The sequence below is a fragment of the Canis lupus genome, chromosome 10, assembly GCF_011100685.1.
Source record: "Canis lupus familiaris isolate Mischka breed German Shepherd chromosome 10, alternate assembly UU_Cfam_GSD_1.0, whole genome shotgun sequence".
NCBI lineage: Eukaryota > Metazoa > Chordata > Mammalia > Carnivora > Canidae > Canis > Canis lupus.
Genome location: NC_049231.1, coordinates 45,468,402 through 45,492,706, shown reverse-complemented (window position 1 = coordinate 45,492,706; position 24,305 = coordinate 45,468,402). Strand labels below are relative to the sequence as shown.

The 24,305-nt window shown below is 40.5% G+C and overlaps 1 protein-coding gene across 8 annotated transcripts in view; it reads left to right on the top strand.

Moving 5' to 3' along the window:
- Positions 1–24,305, top strand: part of VWA3B (von Willebrand factor A domain containing 3B) — a 229,576-nt gene that overhangs the window by 66,074 nt on the left and 139,197 nt on the right. For all 8 annotated transcript variants that reach the window (XR_005365788.1, XR_005365787.1, XR_005365789.1 and 5 more), the window contains exons 9-11: positions 10,080–10,276; positions 17,390–17,544; positions 23,911–24,049. Coding sequence is in view for 5 of the 8 variants with exons in the window: in XM_038551081.1 (XP_038407009.1) it covers positions 10,080–10,276; positions 17,390–17,544; positions 23,911–24,049 (491 nt within the window). In the remaining 3 variants the exon portion in view is untranslated. The remainder of the gene's footprint in view (positions 1–10,079; positions 10,277–17,389; positions 17,545–23,910; positions 24,050–24,305) is intronic.

The window sequence follows — 24,305 nt, the reverse complement described above, 5'->3', positions numbered from 1 at the left end:
CACCACCAATACCAAGGAAATACAATTTTAAAAACATATTATGAGCAGCTATATGCCAATAAATTAGGCAATCTAGAAGAAATGGATGCATTTCTGGAAAACCACAAACTACCAAAACTGGAACAGGAAGAAATAGAAAACCCAAACAGGCCAATAACCAGGGAAGAAATTGAAGCAGTCATCAAAAACCTCCCAAGACACAGAAGTCCAGGGCCAGATGGCTTCCGAGGGGAATTCTATCAAATGTTTAAAGAAGAAACAATACCTATTCTATGAAAGCTGTTCCAAAAGATAGAAAGGGATGGAGTACTTCCAAACTTGTTCTATGAGGCCAGCATCACCTTAATTCCAAAACCAGACAAAGACCCCACCGAAAAGGAGAATTATAGACCAATATCCCTGATGAACATAGATGGCAAAAATTCTCAACAAGATACTAGCCAATAGGATCCAACACTACATTAAGATTCTTCACCATGACCAAGTAGGATTTATCCCTGGGATGCAAGGCTGGTTCAACACTCATAAAGCAATCAACATGATAGATCATATCAACAAGAGAAAAAGCAAAGAACCATATGATCCTCTCAATAGATGCAGAGAAAGCATTTGACAAAATACAGCATCCATTCCTGATCAAAACTCTTCACAGTGTAGGGATAGAGGGAACATTCCTCAGCATCTTTTTTTTTTATGATAGTCACAGAGAGAGAGGGAGAAGCAGAGACACAGGCAGAGGGAGAAGCAGGCTCCATGCACCGGGAGCCCGACGTGGGATTCGATCCCCGGTCTCCAGGATCGCGCCCTGGGCCAAAGGTAGGCACCAAACCGCTGCGCCACCCAGGGATCCCCATTCCTCAGCATATTAAAAGCCATCTATGAAAAGCCCACAGCAAATATCATTCTCAATGGGGAAACACTGGGAGCCTTTCCCCTAACATCAGGAACACAACAGGGATGTCCACTCTCACCACTGCTATTCAACATAGTACTAGAAGTCCTAGCCTCAGCAATCAGGCAACAAAAAGAAATAAAAGGCATTTAAATTGGCAAAGAAGAATTCAAACTCTCCCTCTTCGCTGATACTGTATATAGAAAACCCAAAAGACTATACCCCAAGATTGCTAGAACTCATACAGCAATTTGGCAGTGTGACAGGATACAAAATCAATGCCCAGAAATCAGTGGCATTTCTATACATTAATCATGAAACTGAGGAAAGAGAAATTGAGGAGTCAATCCCATTTACAATTGCACCCCAAAGCATAAGATACCTAGGAATAAACCTAACCAAAGAAGTAAAGGATCTATACCCTAAAAACTACAGAACACTTCTGAAAGAAATCTAGGAAGACACAAAGAGATGGAAAAATATTTCATGCTCATGGATTGGAAGAATTAATATTGTGAAAATGTCAATGCTACCCAGGGCAATGTATATATTTAATGCAATCTCTATCAAAATACCATGGACTTTCTTCAGAGAGTTGGAACAAATCATCTTAAGATTTGTGTGGAATCAGAAAAGACCCCAAATAGCCAGGGGAATACTGAGAAAGAAAACCAGAGCTGGGGAATATTGAGAAAGAAAACCAGAGCTGGGGGTATCACAATGCCGGATTTCAGGTTGTACTACAAAGCTGTGATCATTAAGACAGTGTGGTACTGGCACCAAGACATACACATAGATCAATGGAACAGAATAGAGAGCCCAGAAATGGGCCCTCAACTCTATGGTCAACTAATAATTGACAAAGATGGAAAGGCTATCCAGTGGAAAAAGGATAGTCTATTCAATAAATGATGCTGGGAAAATTGGACAGCCACATGCAGAAGAATGAAACTAGACCATTCTCTTACACCATACACAAAGATAAACTCAAAATGGATGAAAGATCTAAATGTAAGAGAAGATTCCATCAAAATCCTAGAGGAGAACACAGGCAACACCCTTTTTGAACTTAGCCACAGCAACTTCTTGCAAGATACATCTATGAAGGCAAGGGAAACAAAAGCAAAAATGAATTATTGGGACTTCATCAAGATAAAAAGCTTCTGCACAGCAAAAGAAACAGTCAACAAAACTAAAAGACAACCTACAGAATGGGAGAAGGTATTTGCAAATGACATATCAGATAAAGGGCTAGTATCCAAGATCTATAAAGAACTTATTAAACTCAACAGCAAAGAAACAAACAATCCAATCATGAAATGGGCAAAAGACATGAACAGAAATCCCACAGAGGAAGACATAGACATGGCCAAAAAGCACATGAGAAAATGCTCCACATCACTTGCCATCAGGGAAATACAAATCAAAACCACAATGAGATACCACCTCACACCAGTGAGAATGGGGAAAATTAACAAACAGGAAACAAAATTTGGAGAGGATGTGGAGGGGAACCCTCCTGCACTGGTGGTGGGAATGTGAACTGGTGCAGCCACTCTGGAAAACTGTGTGGAGGTTCCTCAAAGAGTTAAAAATAGATCTGCCCTACGACCCAGCAATTGCACTGATGGGGATTTACCCCAAACATACAGATGCAGTGAAATGGCAGGACACCTGCACCCCGATGTTTATAGCAGCAATGTCCACAATAGCCAAACTGTGGAAGGAGCCTCAGTGTCCATCGAAAGATGAATGGATAAAGAAGATGTGGTCTATATATACAATGGAATATTACTCAGCCATTAGAAACTACAAATGCCCACCATTTGCTTCAATGTGGATGGAACTGGAGGGTATTATGCTGAGTGAAACAAGTCAATCAGAGAAGGACAAACATTATATGGTCTCATTCATTTGGGGAATATAAAAATTAGTGAAAGGGAATAAAGGAGAAAGGAGAGAGAAAATGAGTGGGAAATATCAGAGAGGATGACGAAACATGAGAGACACCTAACTCTCAGAAACGAACAAGGGGTGGTGGAAAGGGAGGTGGGTGGGGGGATGGGGTGACTGGGTGATGGGCACTGAGGAGGGCACTTGATGGGATGAGCACTGGGTGTTATGCTATATGTTGGTATATAGAACTCAATAAAAATTATATATAAAAAAAGAAAAAAATTATATATAGAAAAAGAACCAAATATGAGCCCTTACTCCGTAAAACTCCTGGATGGAAACATAGGCAGTAATTTTTTGACTTCAACTATAGAAACATTTTTCTAGATATGTCTTTTTCTGGCAAGGGAAGGGAAGCAAAAGCAGAATTAAACTATTGAACTGTACTAAAATAAAAAGGTTTTGCATAGCGAAGGAAACCATCAACAAAACAACAAGGTAACCTACTGAGTGATTTCAAATGATATCTCTGATAAGGAGCTAATGTCAAAAATATATAAAGAACTTATAGAACTCAACACACAAAAAAGCAAATAATCCAATTTTAAAATAGGCAGAGGACCTGAATATTTTTCTAAAGAAGATGTACAAAGGGCCCACAGACATGTGAAAAGATGCTCAACACTACTAATTATCAGGGAAATGTAGAATAAAACCACAGTGAAATATTACTTTGCACTTGTCAGAATGGCCAGAATAAAAAAGACAAGAAATAATAAGTATTGGTGAGGATGTGGAGAAAAATGAACGTTTGTGCACTGTTGGTGGGAATGCAGATTGGTGCAGCCACTGTGGAAACAGTATGGAATTTCCTCAAAAAATTAAAAATAGAATTACCAAATAACCCAGTAATTACACTACTGTGCATTTACCCAAGAAAGTGAAAATACTAATTCAAAAAGATATATGCACCCCTATGTTTATGTATTTTTAATAGTCAGGATATGGAAGTGACCCAAATGTCCATCAGTAGATGAAAGGATAAAGAAGATGTGGTATATATACACAATGGAATATTACTCGGCCATAAAAAATAGTGAAATATTGCTATTTGTAACAACATGAGTCAACCTAGAGAGTTTAATGCTGAGTGAAATGTCAGTCAGAGAAAGACAAATATCATATGATTTTACTTATATGTGAAACTTAAATAAAACAAAGAGAAAAAGAGACAAATGGAAAGCTGACTCTTGTATACAGGAAGCAAACTGGTAATTGCCAGAAAGGAGGTCAGGGGTGGGAGTTGGGAGGGGTGAAACAGATTAAGGGGGACTGAGAGTACAGTTATCTTGATGGAGCACTGAGAAATATATAAAGCTGTTGAATCCTATTGTACACCTGAAACTCATATAATACCATATATGTTATATACACTTCAGTTTTTAAAAGTCCTTAAAAAGACATATGTTCACAAAAAAACTTGTACATGAATGTTCCTAGCATCATAATAGCCAAAAACCCAAAAAGTGAAAACAACTTATATGTCTAGTAACTGATTAATAGAAAAGCAAATGTGGCATATCCCTACACTGGAATATTATGCAGCCATAATAAGTTATGTGGTACTGATACATGCTGCAACACAGATTAACTTTGAAAGCATTATGTTCATTGAAACGAGCCAGACTTTATAAAAGGCCACAGTTTGTATGATGCCATTTACACGAAGTGTCCAGAATAGACAAATCCAAAGAGGGAGAGGAGAAGGGAAATGAGACGTGATTTGTAATGAGTATAGGGTTTTTTTGTGGGGTGACGAAGATGTGCTTGAATTAAGTAGTGATGATGGTTGCACAACCATGTAAATAAACTAGAACCCAATGAACTGTATACTTTAAAAAGGTTAGTTTCATAGTATATGAATTATATCTCAACAAACAAGTTTTGAGAGAATTCATGAAATAAATAGGCTGGCTAACAATAAAAAACAAAACCAAAACCAAACCCTGGCAGTGCTAATGCAGGATCAAAAAAGTGGCACTATTTTAATTTCCCAAGGGAAGCAGATTCAAATTTCCCTATTGGTTTCATCCCAGTATCCCCACTCTGCTTTATGGTTTCCATTCTCACTACCACATGACCCTCATGTTCTCAATCTAAAGTTCCCAAACTCCATCAATCCTCTTCTCATTTCTTAATCTTGATTATTTCCACTTTATAGCAAGCATCTTGAATTGGTTTGTCTTGCCACATCACTCTATTTTCAAAGAAATCATTGCCAGAGGTATAATTTGTTGCCTATGCCACTGATCCTCAACTATTTTGAGTGTATTTTAAATGTTATTGCAGACACAGAGACATTCAAATGTGGCTTTTGCAGTTCTTCCCTTGGAGTGTATGCTCTGCAAGAGGTTTCTTCTCAGCCTCCATGCAGGTCTGTCACTGACTGCTGCTCCTTATTTCTCAATAGCCAGTTGTAGGCCTTGAGTTTAATTAAACTTTTGTCCTGCAGCTGCCTCATTCATAGCCCACTTGGAAAGCAAATTTTTTTTTCAGTTTCCTTCTTTCAGAATTGGGCAGAAGAGAAAGGAAGTGACATTAGCTCCTCTCCCACCTCCTGTCCACTGTTAGTACTTTTTGGTCTTTATCTTTATGTCTGCTTCTTTCTTGCCTCTTTGTTCAGTTGCCTTTCCCTCCGACTTTCCCCTGCTGAGGAGGATAGGAATTAGAGGCACTTGGGGCTGCAATCAGTTTTCCACTGGTTTACAAACAAGTTGACTAAGCCATGGAACCCTTTTCCACAGAGGTTTTGCTTTGACTTTTACAAGCATTAAAGGAAGAAGTAAAGATCATTTCATGGTAATCCAGGGGAGAAAGGGCCTAGAATTCATCTGAATTTTTTCCCATTGTACACTAGTCCACGCAGGACTATCTCTACAACTGCCCATTTGACTCAGTGCCATATTAGAGCTGAGACTTCAGGCACATCCCTGCATCTCCTTATTCCTCAGCCCTCGTGTATATAACCCTGGGGCATTCCAGAGAACAGTTACCCAAATCTGCCTAGCAAGTCAGTTCTGCAGAATATTGGCAGGTTACCATTCTCTTCCCCTGCCTCCCCTCCTCCCCTTTCTTGGCTCCTGTGCAGTGCCAGGCAAATATGCTCAACACATGGTACTTTCACAACTGTAGATAAAGAGAAAAATATCAGTCAGCAAGTACGGTGAACAAAGTGTATGACTACCCAGAGACAGGCTGCTCTCTTGAGCCATGCTGTCAACACGTTTCCTGGGTCCCCACCCCGGCAGTATTCATTGTTTTACCTGCAGACAACCCTTGGCCCCACAGCTGGTGTCTGCTGGGCTTACTCACATGTCTGACAGGCAAGCGGCTGGATTTCTTGTCCTAACAGTTGCCACCTTTCTCTCTCCCTCTCAGCTGTCCTTAATTCATTCCTTCCTTCCCTCCCTCTCCCCAATCCTTTCTTCCTTCCCTGTCCCCCACCTTTTCCTTCTTTCCATTGGACGTCACTTTCAGCTTCTTCTGAACCTTTCCTTTTCAACTAATTCACAGCATCCTATGACATGCCACTTCCCACCAAGTGTTGGCTTAGTGTCTCATGCTACTCATGAGAACAGAGATGTTGGAAAGTGTGTACCAAACTGTGTTCTAGTTTATTCATTAGCTGATGGTTCCCTTGAAAGGCATGTGACTCTAACATGGCAGGAATACGGTGCTGGACAAGGAATCTTTAGTGGAAGAGGATGAGCATATGAATCAAAGTTCTTCAGAGAAACAGAGCCAAGAAGATGGGTGTGTGCATATGTGTGAGCACACATGCACACGGGTATACAAAGAGGTTGAGACAGAGATTGAGATATTTTAGGACTTGGCTCACATGAGTGTGGAAGCTACCAAATCCCAACTCAACCTTCATGAGCTGGTGTTGCATTTCAGGTCCCAAGGCAGTCTGCTGTCAGAATTCCCTATTCTTCAGAGGACTTCAGGTTTTTTCCCTATTAAAGGTCTTCAGCTGAATGGAGGATGCCCTCTCATGATATGGAGGGTAATCTGTTTTACCCAAAGTCTGCCCATTTAAGTCTTAATCTCATCTAAAAATACCTTCACAGAAATATCTAGAATAATCTTTGACCAAATATTTGGGTGCTGCAGCCCAGCCAGTCTCACAGATTAACTATTGCCACAGCGAGGGCAGTTATGGTGATAAATCCTAGGTGGCCATGAGCCACTAGGGAACTGTACCTTGAGGGGAGGAGTGGGCACAGATAAACAGTGCCCAAATTACCTTTTTGCTGTGGCCCTGGCTGTAGCAGTGATATTTAAAAAGCTTTGGCTAGTAGATGTTGCTCATTAAAACATGTTTTGAGATCGACAAGTAGGATAGAGACAACCAGGCACATTAATTCTGTGACATCAATGTGATCTGCTATGTGCTTCTCCTGCAGTAACTCCTTAATAATCTCACGCATGGTATAGGATGCACTGTGAGCTCTCACCTCTGTCATAAATGAAAGTATTAACGCAAGGCTCTGTGGGTGAAGATTTATGTATCACTTTTAATTAAGATAACTGTAGGGGATTGGAAAGAACTCCTTCGTAAGGAAGTCTAATGAGTGGAGCACTCCCTTCCCCTCCCAACCTGGGAAAGATGAGGCTCAGCCGCTAATTGGTGTAATTAGCACTGAAAGTGGGGAGACTTCCCCCCTTCCTCTCTTTCCTTCAGCTTTGAGCACCTAGGCTCTTTGTTTTTACATGCTTGGCTGCCCCTTCTTTCCTTTATGAAGTTCAAGTTGCTTTGAGGTTATCCTTGAGTCTCCTTTTCAGAGAGTAATTGGGAGCCTCAATCATGCCCTCAGGATGACTGTACTGCCTGGTCCAGGGTGAAGCCAGGAGTCAAAAGTTAGTCTCTGGTTTTTCAAAATCCCTTGTTAGAATTGGTTTGATGTGTTTTTAGGAAGTCCTTTTGTGGTAAGCTTGAATTTATCATTGAAAAAAGACTCTTTTTAAAAGAAGGCAACCCCCAGACAGAGTAGAAACATCCTAATTTGTGTGTTGCTATGGACATAAGTGAGTGAAAATTTTATTTCCCACTATACCTGTTAATCAGAAAGAAGGGAGGAGAATAAAGTAGGAAGGAAGCGGAGACAAAGCCTCAGAATGTAATTAACAATAATGGAGGAAAAATAGTCACTCAAAGGGTTTCTCCAAGGAGGCTGGTCCCACTGACAAAAATGGCTCTGTTCTCTTTGCTGTTTCCCTGTGATGCAGGAGAACATGCAGGAGAATCTCAGGGATCAGAAGCTTTGGGGGAGCCTCTGATTTGAGCTACCTGTACAGGGTAAGAAGATGCTTTGTGAATCATATAGAAACCAACCGCTGGTAACTGAGGACCGTGTGCAAAGGGGCTTTTGATGCCAGACTGGTTTAAAGTTCAAAAGCCAAAACCAGGCTTCTTTGAGAAGTCCTAGCTCTAGTAGGTGTGAGTGCATTATTTGAAAGGTGTTCTATTAAAATCTGAGGACATAGCTCACATGTAGCATTACTTGGCAGATCCTTTACATACTATTAACTCTGAAGCGTTTTATTTCTTCAAATCCTATTCTGATTTTATATCCCTTTAAGTATAATAATGGGCAAGTATAGATGATGTTTTTGTTTCACTAATATTGAGTACTTCTTTTTCATTAAAAGTATAATTGAACTTGAATCTGTCTGTGGTAGAAGCATAACTGATGGGATCACTAAACCATAACATAGAAGTCACTTTCCATATGACCTTAGTTGCAAAGCTTAGTTGCACAGTATAATCACCCAGGGAGCTTTGAAAAATCTCAATATCTAGACCAATTAAAGCAGAATCTAATGGATAGGGCCTATGCATCAGTATTTTTAAAAACTCAGAGAATTTCCAATATGCAGGGCGGAGAACTGCTTATCTAAGTGGAAATAAACTTTATAGGGCTGGTAGACCTAATTTGCAGTAGTACATGTTATTAAAAAAAACCAAAAAAAACAACACCTCTTTTCCAGCCTACCCTGCTGGTCCTCCTAGAGCTCTGCTGGTCTCAGTGGGGCAAAAAAGCTCAGAGTCCTTTCTGCCTTCCTTCCAGTGGATTGAGATAAATGTTTGCCAGTCCACTCACTGGAATAAAAAAGCTCTGATTTCCAGATTCTGTAAATACTCCCAGCATGGTCAATTTTACCCTACCAGTGTGCTACCGCACACTGTGCCACCAAGGAGCATGGAGTTGGGAGGAAAGTTATACTGTTAGCTCCCATGGGCCAGTGCTAGCCCACTTCAGATACCAGTGCCTCCTTCTCAGCTTCAGATTTGCTCACCCCAGTTGTCTATGCTCCCCCGCCCGCCCCTGATACTTCTGTCTTCTCTAGGTGGCACTAGTGGTTTGAGCACCTAGGGGAATACTTTTCTGTTGTATGGTGATCTGCTCAGCTAACATAGCACCTCCTCCCACTTAAAGAGAGTATAGATTACCTTTGGAACATGCCAAGGGAATGTGCTGAGGGCTGGGAAGATTTGGGCAATTAGGTTTCTGGGTTGTACTTTAACCTGCGAGCCAGACTAAGGTAAGTTATAGATGCAGCTCTAGGTTCTTAAGCTGACTATAGGAGGTTTCTGAGCCTGCTGAGTTGAGGGTCAGGCTCTGAATCAGAATAAATTCACCAAAGCTAACAGCAGAGTTCTGGGGAGGCAGCCTGCCAGGCTTCTCTGGTTCACTGACTTCTACCTCAACACAGATTCCATGCCTGTAATTCTCGTCCCCACTCCCCACAAAGCACTTCCACGTGACTTCTCTCGTTGAATCACTTCAACACACTTAGGAAGGCCAAGCAGATGCTATCTTCGATCTGCAGGTAAAGAGTTCTGCTGAAGCTCAGAGGCTAAGTGCTGTGACTCACCCAAGTTTGAGCAACTTAGCCAAGCCATAAGTGGTAAAGCCATGACTTGAACCCAAAGCTCCTGACCATAAATTTAATGCTCTCCTGGCACATGGCCTTGGTCTGTCAGCCATCTCCATAGACACATGGGGTAGGCAACTTAGATAGAAGAGGAAGTGAGATGAAAAGCAGTAGATTCCTGCCTTCCAGTCCTTGTGAACTAAGTCTTTGCCAGTCCTGGTTTGGAAAGCATGCTTCCTGAAATGAATGTGATCTGGCAAAGAACATGTTCCAGCTCAGTAAATATTGAGGATGTAGTACAAATGGCTTATAGAATATGAATGGTACTGATGAACTGTAATTCCAAAAATAGAATCAGGAGCAACCTCTGTCAAGAATAAGTCAAACCCAGAGGATGCCTGGGACTCCAAGAAGTGGCTTCAGAAATATGGCTTGAAGGCCCAGAAGCTATCTTTTTTTGACATCCTTGCTGACTGCTCCTTTCGCCATGCTGATGGGGTCATTGATGTAAGAGCCAAACCAGAGAATGAATCCGTTCAGACCAGTGCGGTAAGTGAAGTTAACACCTGGGTAGGGCAGTGGCTTCCCTTGATGCCATGGGTGGGTAAGGCCTCCCTCAGATCAGAACCCAGATCAGGACTAAGGTTGAAAGGCAGTGGGGAGGAAAACCAGCTTGGGTTTCCCTGAAGGAAGATACCCTTGTGTTTCCCATCCTGCACTTCTCTGAATGGTACTTGTGGGAGTAGATTCTGAATATAAGTGGATTATACAATAATCATATGATTATTAAGCCAGGAGCTGAGTTTGTAGAAATGCAGGCATTATGAGTCTCAGAATTACTCAGTCTTGTCAAAAGAGAAGCTCTTTGTTTCCCAATATTGAATGGAAGAGAGAAACTGCTGGTGAAGATGCCCCAAGCAGACATTTCTATAGTCCTCTTGTATTGTCACTCTCTTAAAGATGCGTTAATCTAGCGACTACCAGCTAGCATCTAGTGGATCCCCAATAAATATGAAATCAAATTCTCTAAAGGATTATAGCACTGGAAAGGTGTATATTGAAAACTTTCCAAAGGTTGAGTTTCATTGTGTCAGTGGGGTCTGGAAGGAATACAGCTTGCCAAAGTGCCTGACTCTGGGTCATGACTGAAGGATAATGAATGAGTGGCTCCTAAACTTTAGCATCTGTGAGGCAGTGGTTTTGAGGTGGGCCCAGGTGATGCTGAAGCTGCTGGCCCAGAGGCCATACTCTAAGAAACACTGATGTGTATATGGTACTCCAAAGGTTATCAAGAGTTTAGAATTATGGAAAGACTAAAAAGTATCACAATATGAAACAAAACCAGGATAAAATGAATGTTCTAAATTTATAAAACCAAAGGAAAGCTCTTTTAGAAAGTACTAAAGGCCCAGGTATATACTGTGAAGTGAAAACCAAAATGTGATCAGCATAGTACATGTGCCAGTCAGGGCAGCCCAGCAGAGACTACTGGAGAGGCAATCAGGATTCTCCGATATACTGTCACTGTCTGTGTTCTCTAAGTCTCCAATTCAATGTCTCGATCACCACTGAGATTTCAGTCCATCCTGCAGAGGTGAAACTCCAGTCTCTTTGCCATTCCTTAGGCTGGCTGGCCACTGGACTCAGCAGGTCCTCCTGAGAAAGGGCTCCTTCCTTGGTGGCTATGTTAGCCACACGATGTGGTGTTTTAGCCCTCTTATTGCCATGTGTTTGCAATGAACTACAAGGAGGAAGACTTAAAAATTGGATGGAAAAAAATGCAGAATTGAGGCACCTAGGTGGCTCAGTTGGTTAAATATCTGACTCGATTTCAGCTCAGGGGTCATGATCTCTGGGTTGTGAGATCGAGCCCTGCATTGGGCTCCGTGCCGAGTATGGAGCCTGCTTGATATTCTTTCTCTCCCTCTCCACTCATATTCTTTCTCTCTCAAAAAAATAATAATAAAAAAGAAGAAGAAGAAGAAAAGTGCAGAATTAACAAAGACTTGTTTCCTAGCTTATGTACTAGGATACAGAGTAATTGCTACGTTGCAGGGAAATCTCATTTGTGGGTTTCCTCCCCCAGCACAGTTCTCTGATTTTGTAGTCATTATTCAGTAATGTTATTAGTTCAGGAAATCACAGGTAAATAGATTTTCATTTTTAAAATACATCAGGCCCTGAATATTTAAAAACATCAATCCCTGTCAATTTAAACATAGCTTACTGTGAGCTGGTGACAATGTGGTAGATTCAAGTCCATCTCTAAAACTGATTTCTCCTTACTCTTTCTTGACAATTTTGAGTGAAATCTTACAGGGACAGTTTGAAGAGTCTGGGTCATACATGGGGAATTTTACCTCAAATTTCTGTTGCTAAAAAATAGCATAGTAGAAGTTGAAAAGTGTACAATACAACTGTCTTCGTTCACAAATATTGATGAAAAAGGGACAATTTTATTTTCAGCATTTGGGACTACATAGCTGAAGTTGGATTTACACCTAAAATTGTGATGTGTGTGTATGTGAGAGAGTAACTGAAGCTGTGATATAAGTTGATTATTTAGGGCTCCCCTCAGACTCCCACTGGGCAGGACCCCCTAAATGTTTACCTATAAAAACTGATTTGTAGGGATGGATCCAGCAAACTTGTTTACACTGAGAAATAAGTAACTAAAAAGGCTTTCCTGTGTGGTACTTCTAAGATAGATAAGCAGGTATGAGGAGGACACAAAAATGTATTTCAGGCAAAGTCTAGTAACTTGATATTTGGGGGCATCCATTAAATCACATTGCATTCATAAGTGCTTATGCTGCTTGTGCACAAAGCTAGCCTTGATGTTTACAAACCCACTCTAGTCTCACCATTTATCCCCCTAACCAATATTTATTGAGCTTAGGTGCCAGGCCATGTGGTCTGGATTTGGAGTAAGAAGACCTGGCTATAAATGCTACTTCTCCAGTTACTAATTATGAGATGTTGAGCAAATAATTTAACTGTTTGAGTCTTTCTTTCTACATCTGTAGAGTGGTATAACATCCAAATTTAAAAATGCATGTCTGAGCACAGTGTCTGGCACTTGGGAGATACCCAGTAGATAGTTATCTTCCTTCTTTTTTTAATTGCAGACATTGTGAATCCGAAATGAGCATTCATGGAATGCCTTTGTGCTTTATACATAAGGTGAATATATGTGCTTTCCTAGCACGCACAAGAAGACAAAGTCGCCGGGCCTCCGAGAAGTTAGGCTATGAGATTAAAGCGTTTGAACTCCTATCTGCTGGGCCCTCATGCTGTGCTTTTCCCATTCTGACACCTGTATTCACGTAACATGTGGTCTGGTGTGTTTCCATTTGAGAGTGTATAAAGCACAGTTGACAAAGGCCATGTGACAGGATTGAGAATAGGGAAAACTCTCATGTGACAAGAACATGGTGAGAACAAAAGAGAGGACATCTTCCTCCTTCCATCCTTGTGTTGTGCCTGAAATGTGGTTCTCCTGGAGCCTGTCTTGGGAACATCAGGACTGATCTCATCATGCCCTTCAACCCTGTTCACATCAGTCACCACCAGACTTCTCAATTCTTACCTCTGTGTGGCTCTGACATCCCTTCTCTGAGCCTTTTCTATTCTTCCTTGCTTCCTAAATTCCCTTCATTGTGCCCTCTGGCACTAGAAGTTGTCACTACACTCATTATAGCATCACTTGCCAGCAGAGTTCCCTTTGCCTGCTTGTCTGGGTTTTCTCTTGAGGACCTGGTTTCTCTCCCATTCGTTTAGACCTGTGGGTGGGAAAGGCAAGATGGCAGCCTCCTTATTCCTCATTGCTGTTTCTTGATCATTCTCCCTCCCTCTTCCCATGTCATCAGGATGTACCACCCACAACACCTCCTGTGACTGATGTCTTTTGAGCCCCAGGTTGAAGATTATAGCTTCTGGCTGGCAGCCATTTTTAATGTCAATCTCATGAAAATGGCCCTTCCCACACCCTGACCTTTCATTTTTCTAACCTCTTCTTCTCCAGTGACTTCCTCCTACACTTCATCTCTAACACTCCTGCCATGGGCATTCCCTTGACCTTGTCATTACAAATAACACTGCCATTATAATCCACATAATCAATTCCAAAGGTCCCACTTTTCAACTTGTTTTAAGGTCATTTCCTTTACTACCCTAATGCCAGTCTTTCAGCCCCACTGGAATTAAACATTTTGTTCTTTCTACTCCTTGTACTCTGCTCTCTATATCCTTTTGTTCCTCTCATACATGCTCAACTACTTTTCCTCTCTTACATTATCGTGCTCATCTGGTAAAACCCCAATCCTAGTTAAATTCAACTCTCAGCCTTTTCTACCTTCTAGCCATGCAGATGACTGCATCAGAAGAAACTGGAGGAAAGCACACAGCCACAGTGCCTGGCTTCCCTTTAAATTCCTGACCTCTGACTTCACATGGATCTCTTGTGCTGCCCACTGGTCCTCCTGTGCTTTTCCAATCCACTCAGATGCTCATTCTCCAAGATACCTACTCTTTTCTCTTCAAACTTCAAATATCTTCTCCTCTTTGCTCACTCTCAGCAAGTGACCCTTGTTCCCATTTCATTGAACATTGGAGTGAACAGCTATGAATATCCACTTCATATCTACAAATTCCCTAGCATTTGTGCCTATATGTTCTACCCTCATTTGTTCTAGAATGACTGAATTGTCCCCACTTCTGCCTAAGGCCAATCCCTCAATATGTGCACTGATTCCTGTTCCCCATTTACTCATTCTCCCCCTTTCTATTCTGTATCATCAATATTGTCCCCCATTTCTGGTTCTTTCCCATCAACACCAAACATGGCATTCTTCCTCACATCTTGAAAGTACAGTTTTTGCGGACACCTGGGTGGCTCAGTTGGTTAAATGTCCAAGTCTTGTTTTTAGCTGAAATCATGACCTCAGGGTCATGAGATGGAGCCCTGCATTAGGCTCCACGCTCAGAACTAGAGATTCTTTCTCCCTCTGCCCCTACCCACTTCCTGCTTGCTCTCTCTCTCTCTCCCAAAAAACACCCCCCCAAAAAAGTTTTTTGACCCCTATATTTACCTCTGCTTCTGCTTCATTTGCCTCATTCCTCTGCTCCTTTTTAGAATTCAGCTTCTCAATAGTTTTATATATTCCCTTTTTCCAGTCTTGCAGTTCACCCATGCCATCATGAGTGCACTCCAATTAGGAGTGCAAGGCCCCCTCTCCACCAACGCCTACTCTTTCCAGGGATACCTGAATTGCTAATTCTGGGGGTCAGTTCTCAGTCTTGCTCTTACTTGACCTACTGTCAACAGTTGGTTACTTCCTTGAACTTCTTTTGCTTACAGAGAACACACTGTCCTGTTTTTCTCCCACTAGCTCTTCTTTGTCAGTGTTCTTTGTTTCTTCTTTCCCACATCCCTGGTCTCTAAATGCTCCTCTGTAACCATTCTCTACGTGATCTCATTCAGTCCTGTGGCTTTTACTACTGTGTACATGCTGATGACTTTGACATTTGAATCTCTAGCCCTGAGTCCTTCCCTCATTTCCACCTGACTACTCCATGTCACTGGGATGTCTGATAGGTATCTTGAACCTAGCACATCAGACACAGATCAGATCTTCCCCTTCTGGGCTGCTCTTCCATAATCTTATTCCTGTCAATTCATTGCAACTCCATTTTTATAGCTCTCTGGGCTGAAAACTGTAGTCATTCTTAAGTCCTCTCTTTTCTCTCATACCTACAGCTGACCTTTGAGTAAAGGCTGTCAGTCCTGTCTTCATAACATGACCTTAATTCGAAATAACATGTCTAGAATCCAGCCACTTCTCACTATTGTCAATACTATCCCTGGTCCATGCCACCTAACTGATCTCCTGACTCCCTGCTTCTGCCATTGACTCTCTACAGACTATTCTCAACAGATTAACCACAGTATTCTTTGTTTGTTTGTTTTTTAAAAGTCAGCCCCATACCTAACATGCAGGGCTTGAACTCACAACCCTGAGATCAAGACCTGACTAAAATTGAGAGTTGGACACTTAGTCAGCTGAGCCACTTAAGCGCCCTACCACAGTATCCCTTAAAGTGACATTTTTATAAATTTTAAAATTTTAAATAAAACTTAAAACTATAAATTGTGTCACTTCTCTAAGAGGGTAGATCTTAGATCATCACAAGAAAATAATTTGTAACTGTGTGGTAATAAGCATTACCTAAATTTATTGTGGTAATCACTTTGTACTATGTGCATATATCAAATCGTATTGTTTTGTTTTTAAAGATTTTATTTACTTATTTGTTCATGAGAGACACACACAGAGAGAGGCAGAGACAGGCAGAGGGAGAAGCAGGCTCCATGCAGGGAGCCTGATGCGGAACTCGATCCCAGGTCTCCAGGATCAGGCCCTGGGCTGAAGGTGGTGCTAAACCACCGAGCCACCTGGGCTGCCTATATATCAAATCATATTGTATGTGTAATGCAATTTTATTTGTCAGTTATATCTTTTTTTTTTTTTTTAATGTGTCACTTCTCATGGTAAAGCCCTTACGTAGTTCCTTTTTCACTTGGAGGAAAAGCCAGAGTCACTTCCATTGGCTAGCAGACTATGGAGTCTGCTTCTGACTCCCCTCCTTATACTGCCCTGGCTTCATCTTATTCCTTCCCCTTGCATACTCTGTTTTGACTACGTCAGCCTTCCTAAAATTCTACAGACATGCTAGGCAGACTCTTACTCTTACCTCAGGGCTTCTATACTTACTGTGCCCTTAGACCCCTCACCAGACCTCTATATAGCCACACTATTTGTTCCTGCTGATTTCTGCTCATATTTCACGTTCTCTTTTTTCAGGTTTTAACTTCATCCTCCCATCTCCTGTTCTCTGTTCTCTTCCATAGCTCTTGTCATCATCTGACCTGTTGTGTGTTTATTATCTGACTCTTCCTCTGTAATATCATCTCCAGAAAGGCAGGAATTTTGGTCTTTGTTTATGGATTATATTGCTGGTACCTAGAAGATTGTATTGCTGATGTCATGGAGTTGTGCTTGATAAAATCATAAATCGGCTGGGTGAGCTCTCCATGTGGGAAGCCAGTGTCCTCAGATGAGTTTTGGAGGCACCAGTATGGGGTTCTAGGTGTGGAATGGGTGTTCTTGGCTACTTTTCTTCATTTGAGGCTGGGAGTAACAATGGAAAGATGTTCTTTGTGACTTGCAAGGCCCACTTCCTCTATATAGTCCTCCTGAATCTCTAGTCCATGAGGGCTCTTTCTTCTTTGCCAGATTGCCCAGTTATTATTGTCTCAAACCAGCACTGCATGCTGGGTATCTAGTACTCTGCCTTGCTAACTTTCTGTGTGTGTGCGTGTGTGCGCATGCACACACACACACATGCAGTGTCTCCCTTTGGGAAACATTATCTTCTCTGGAGCACAGATGGGATTGCACATGTCTTTCTGACCATCATTCATGACATCTGACACAGGGCTCCATATAGAGCAGGCCCAGTACATGTTTTGTTGAAACAAGAGTTGAATGATTTTACCATGGGAGTGAGTGCCAAGAGCTGTATAATAAGGCAGAGATGGGGTACCATCCAGAGACTTCTTTGAATGGTCTGAGTGGCTTCTGTCCTTTGTCTTTTCCTTAGGAGACCAACAAGAAGACAATCCATGCAAAATACTGCAGTAGATTTGTCCATGCTCCCTGGAAGGATGGGAGCTTGGTCCATGTCTGCATTACCAAGGAGAAATGTACCTGGTACAGTGAGAGAATCCACACAGTCCTTGCCCAGATTCAGAAGAGGTTGGTATATTTGCAGGACAGTACAAGTTGTTTAGTATCTCTTGGAATTCAAATCTGCTTGACCTCCTCATAAAAGCTTCACCACGAGAAATAGCCAATTAACATTGTTAAATGAGGGTTGCCATCTGATGGCTTGCTGGTGGCCTTGTTAATCATAAAGGGAAGTTTTTGGATCTGATTCCAAGCTGCCTTGATGCCAGTGCAGACTCTTAAAAACAGCAAACAAAAGTGTAGTTATGTTGTTTGCACATTAGTATCAAAGGCTAAGGAATGCTTTTGCTCATGTCTTGCATTTTTTGTGGGCCACAAGTATACTGCAGATTGTATTACACCCGTCCTCTGTACTCTTGGATATTACATTTCAACGCAACTGTTAACAATGTTGTGAAGTATTTGAATACAATGCAATAATATATATGTAGCTAAAAATAACTTCACAGGATCCCTCTCAACCTTGCTGGTTCTTAAAATCTTCCAATGCTAATGCATTTGGTGTGCTAATGCTGTGACCTCAGCATCAGCCCCATGAGGATGATCTACCTTAATGCTTTTCACTTCCCTGATGCCAGGGGACAGCTTTAGACCACAAAGACCAAATCCATTTAGGTGCATGGTCTCTGAGGTCAGATAGAGTACCAGCTCTGCCACTTGCCGTGTGACCCTGGACAAGTTAGTTAATGTCTTTGTGCATCAGTTTTTCCTTTATAGAATGAGAATAATAATGTCATTTATAAATGTGTATGGATTGATTAGATACTAAATCTAATAAGTATAGGCTAGTACCCAACATGCGATAGCCACTTGAAAATGAGAGTTCCTTCCATCCTTCCATGTTTTCTGATATAAAATCACAAACCACAGATCCCTGTCTGCCCTTATATTAACTCTTCAGAGCCCCAGTTTCTCAAAACCCTACTGGTGATGGGTAACTCAGAACAAGTAATCCTTGTGTCTGGAGTTTTCTCTGCTAATGGTTTTGGGGCTGACTTTTGGGGAGAGTAGTTTGTATTTCCAGTGTGGGAAAAAGGATACTGTTTAAAAGACATTGCACTTGGTACCTGCCAGGTCTATTTGTCCCTCTCCACCCCTACCCCAAGTGATAGGAGTTGTTGGGAATTCTCTCCCTTCTTCTGTTTTCCAGAAGTCTTTATGGAGAGTTTTACCATCTCTTTATTAAATGTTTGTAGAATTCATCACTGAAGCTATCTAGGTCTGGATTTTTTTTTGTGGGGAGGTTTTTTTTTTTTATTTAAAAGATTTTATTTATTTATTCATGAGAGACACAGACTGAGATAGAGAGACAGAGACACAGGCAGAGTGAGAAGCAGGCTCCATGCAGGGAGCCCGACATGGGACTCAATCCTGGGACTCTAGGATCATGCCCTGGGCTGAAGGCAGGCGCTAAACCGCTGAGCCACCCAGGCTGCACAAGGTTTTTAACTATGAATTCAATTTCTTCACATGTACGTAGAACTGATGTTAGTAACTGATGTCATCTTTATTTTCAGTGTGCTGGAGGTTATCCATTTTATTGATCTTTTCAAAGAACTAGCTTTTGGTTTCAGTGGGTTTTTTTCTGTATGGTTTTCTCCTTTGTGTGCCATTGATTTCTACTCTTTATTATTTCCTTCTTTCTCATTACTTTGGGTTTAAGTTTCTTAAGATGGATACTTAGATCACTGATTTGAGACATTTATTTCTTTCTAATATAAGTATTTACATTTTCTTCTGATATTGCTTTAGTTGCTTCTCTCAAATTATGTTGTATTTCATCCCATTCACTTAAAAATATAGAAATGCCACTGATTTCTGGGCATTGATTGTGTATCCTGTCACACTGCCAAATTGCTGTATGAGTTCTAGCAATCTTGGGGTGGAGTCTTGGGTTTTCTATGTACAGTATCATGTCATCTGCTAAGAGGGAGAGTTTGACTTCTTCTTTGCCAATTTGAATGCCTTTTATTTCTTTTTGTTGCCTGATTGCTGAGGCTAGGACTTCTAGTACTATGTTGAATAGCAGTGGTGAGAGTGGACATCCCTGTCATGTTCCTGATGTTTGGGGAAAGGCTCCCAGTGTTTCCCCATTGAGAATGATATTTACTATGGGCTTTTCATAGATGGCTTTTAAGATGCTGAGGAATGCCCCCTCTATCCCTACACTCTGAAGAGTTTCGATCAGGAATGGACACGGAGAGGGGCATTTGACAGGATGAGCACTGGGTGATATGCTATATGTTGGCAAATTGAATTCCAATAAAAAAAATTAAAAATATTTTTGAATTTCCCTTATAATTTCTTCTTTGAGCAAAGGTTATTTGGAAATATGTTGTTTATTTCTCAAATATTTGTGGATTTTCCTGGTAGCTTTTAATTTCACTATGGACAGAGAGATACTATATGATTTCAGTTCTTATAGAGACATGTTTTGTGGCCCAGAATATGAAGAAAAGCTACACATTTTGCTTTTGTTGGGTAGAGTGTATTATAAATATCTCAATTCAGGCTGGTCTGATAGTATTGTTTTGGTCTTCTATATTATTACTGATTTTGTTGCATTGTTCTATAAATTGTTGAGAGATAGAAGATCCTAAAAGCTACCATTTATCCCCTTCCCAACGCCTGGTTGGTTTTTTTTTTTTTTTTTTTTTTGGTTTGTTTCTTCTTATCTTTTGGTCCCCTTCACACATTTTTCCCACCTTGCCTCTTGCAACCACCCATCTGTTTGTTCTTTGTATCTGTGAATTTATTTTTATTTTTATTTGTTTTAGATTCCACATATAAGAGAAGTGACAGTCATATTTCTCTTCCTCTGTCTGACTTACCTCCTTTAGTATATTGCCTTCAAGATCCATCCATGTTGTTGAAGATAGCAAGATTTCACTCTTTTTTATAGCTGAATGATATTCCCCTGCATATATATATACATGTATATGTGCGTGTGTGTGTGTGTATATATATATACACACACACACACACACACACGCACATATACATGTATACCACATCTTCTTTATCCATTCATCTGTCAATGGACACTTAGATTGTTTCCGTATCTTGGCTATTGTAAATAATGCTGCAATGAACATAGGAGTGACTATATCTTTTCACGTTAGTGTTTTCTTTTTTGGATAAATACCCAGAAGCAGAATTGTTGAATTGTGGGGTATTTCAATTTTTTAAAGAGTTATTTATGTATTTGTTTTAGAGAGAGTTTGTGTGCAAAAGCATAAGGGACAGAGGGAGAAGGAGAGAGAATCTAAAGCAGACTCCATGCTGAGCATGGAGCCTGACATAGGGCTTGATCTCATGATCCTGAGATCAGAACCTGAGCCAAAATCAAGTGTTGAATGCTTAACCAACTGTGCCACCCAATCACCCCTGCTATTTTTATTTTAAGATTCTATTTATTTATTTGACAGGGCAAGTGAGCACAAGGGGGGTGAGAGACAGAGGGAGAGGGTGAAGTAGGCTCTCTGCTGAGCAGGAAGCCTGATGTGGGGGCCTGATCCCAGGACCCTGGGATAATGATCTAAGACAAAGGTAGATACTTAACCAAATGAGCCACCCAGGTGCCCCTATTTTTTATTTTTGAGGAACCTCCATATACTGTTTTCCACAGTGGCTGCACCAATTTACATTCCCACCAATAGTGCATGAGGGCTCCCTTTTCTCCACATCCTGGCCCACACTCGTTATCTCTTGTCATTTGATAATAGCCATTTCTAATCTCTGTCTTTTAATTGGAGTATTAAGATCATTTCCATTTAATGTGATTATTTGGATTTAAATCTAAGATCTTGTTTTTGTTTTCTTGTCTCACCTGTTCTTTGTTCCCTTTTTACTCTTCTACCTTCTTTTTTTGGAGTATTTTTTTATTCCATTTTATCTCTACTATTGGCTTATAAACTTTCTCTCTTTATTTTGTTTTGTTGTGTGTATGACAGTTTTAGCATTTATAGTTTATATCTTTACCACAGTCTACCTTCAAATAATATTTCACTGCAATTATATCATAAAAACCTTACAGCTTTCATTCCTCCTCCTGTCTTTTCTTTTGTTGTACTACACTTTATTTCCATATGCTACAAGCCCACAATACATGATAAATAATCAATTGTCATATAAATAGTATTAAAATGAGAATTGATGTATTTTGCATTTATCCACATATTTGATATTTCTGTGGCTCTTTATTCTTTTGTATAGATCCTAATGCAGGTCTGTTGGTATGAATTACCTCAGCTATTTTAGTCTGAAAGACTAATTTCCTTTTAGTTTGGAAGATTTTTTTGTTTTGCTTTATAATGAATTGTAGGCTAACAGCTTTATATTTCAGCACTTTAAAAATATTTCTCCATTGTACTTTGGCTTGCTTGATTTATGATGAAAAGTCTTCTATTATTTTTATGTTGTCTCTGGGTGCTTTATTCTCTTTGTCATTGGATTTCAAATTATATTATGATGTGTGTTGGTGGGGTTTTTTTTCACACTTTTCTTCTGTTTAGGTTCTTTGAGCTGCCTGTATATATGGATATATTGTTTTATCAAAATTGGAATCATTTGGCCATCCTTCTCCAAATATTTTTTTCTGTTTCCAAATATATTTCCAGATATCTCCAAATATCTTTTTCTTAGTCTCTACACAAGTGTTAGACTCCTTGATATTACTCCAGGGGTTGTTTATTCTCTATTTTTTTAGTTTTTTTTTCTCTCTGTGTTTCATTTTTTTCCCTCTGTGTTTCATTTTTAAAAAGGATTTTATTTATTTATTCATGAGAGGATGCAGAGGGAGAAGCAGGCTCCGTGCAGGAAGCCCAACATGGAACTCAATCTTGGGACTCCAGGATCACACCCTGAGCCAAATGCAGACGCTCAATCGCTGAGCCACCCAGGCATCCCTGGTTTCATTTTAAATTGCTTTCTATTGCAGTGTCTTTCTTGAGGTTCCCTGATCTTTTCTTCTGCTAGTGTCTAATGTCTGTTAATATCATGTAGTATATTTTTCATTTTGGTTATCATACATCTCTGTAAGTTTCTTCTTATATTTTCCATTTCTGTCCTTGTTCTGCTTATACTTTACCTTGTTGGACATATGGATTATGTTTATAATAGTTATGTAACATCCTTTTCTACTAATTCCACCATTTGTGTTTTTTTAGGGTCTGTTTCTGTTGATCTGTTTTTCTTCTGGTTTTGGGTCATATTCTCCTGCTTCTTTGCATGGCTAGTAATTTTTTTTACTAGAATGTAGACATTTAAATTATACATTCTTGGGTACTGGATTTTACTGTATTTTTAAGATACATGTTCTGTGATGCAGTTATGTTCCTTGTAATCACTTTGATCATCTATGGCTTGCTTTTAGGTTATGTTAACATAGGTCTAAGGCAGCCTTTAGTCCAGAGCTAATTGGGTCCTACTGATAAGGCAATACCCTTATGAGGACTCTCCTTGATGTCCCATGTATTAAGGAGGCTTTCCCATTTTGATTGTTTGGAAGATGAAGTAGCCTGGGTAAGCTCAGATGTTGATCTATTTACTCCTTAATGGTAATTCATTCCTTAGCTTTAATAGTTTCTTTACATGCATGCCCAGCCCATTACTTAGCTAAAATCTTTAGGATATTCTCTGCAGATGGCCAAAGCACATTCTCTCTCCTTCTCTCCCCACTCCATCCCTCCCTACCCTTTCTGCTTCTGTGCAGCAACGTCTTCTTTAGTATTTTGCCCTACAAATTCTAGTTGTCTAGCCTTGGTGAACTCTCAACTCAGTTTCAAGTATTTTTTTCCATTTGCCCAGCCCCTCTCCAGGTCTCAGCTGTGGCTATGAACTTAATTTATATCCTGTTATGGGAGCCTGAGTCCCAATCACAGAAGCAGTGCTGCTCATACAACTGTCTGATGCGTAGTTATTATAGGGATCTGGGGTTGCTTGATACTGTCCATAAGCTTCACTGATGCTTCAGGAATGTGCTGGCATTACTAACTTGACTGTAGTCAGCAGAGTTAAAAGAACAAATGGTCTGAAGTCATAGCTGAGGGGATTCAGACTATCAGATAACAGGAAGTAATTTACTTTTTGGCTTTGGAACCCAGTATTGGATTTATTTTTCTGTCCTATTGATTTTCCTAGTTCTGTTGTACTTGGACTGATGATGGAGAAGTGGAGGGGGTAGTGACAAGGGAGTCAGCCTCAATGTAGGATTTTCCACAGAAAACCCACCAAGTGAGTAATCCACTCACAGAAGATTGTACATAACCAATACAGCACAGCTTGGCCTCTGTAAATGTATTATTAAGTGCTTAGGAAGATGCTGACGTTGCCCACAGGCTCTAAAAATTCACTTTCAACCTATTTCCTGCCTAGGATTAAGTGGCTACAGGATAGAAGTCAAATCCTCTTTGGAAAAGTACATGATGATTGCATCTACATCCTCATTGATACATCTCACTCAATGAAGAGCAAACTGGACTTGGTGAAGGATAAGATCATCCAGTTTATACAGGTTAGACGGAACTGTCAGATGCATGGATTTAGGGGCCTTTGTATCATGAATGCATCTGTGGCAGCCTTCACCTGCACTGGTTATGAGAGGTGCACAGGCAGGGTTTGCACTCAGGTAAAAGCTCCCTTTTGCCAGTTAGAAGAATCATCAGTTCTCCTTTGCAAGCAGACCCTTCCTTTCTGTAACACTTGGATTGCTAAGGGAGTTTCAGTGTCCACTGCTTCAGGTTTTCTCTGTCCTGAAATCTGTGGTGTGC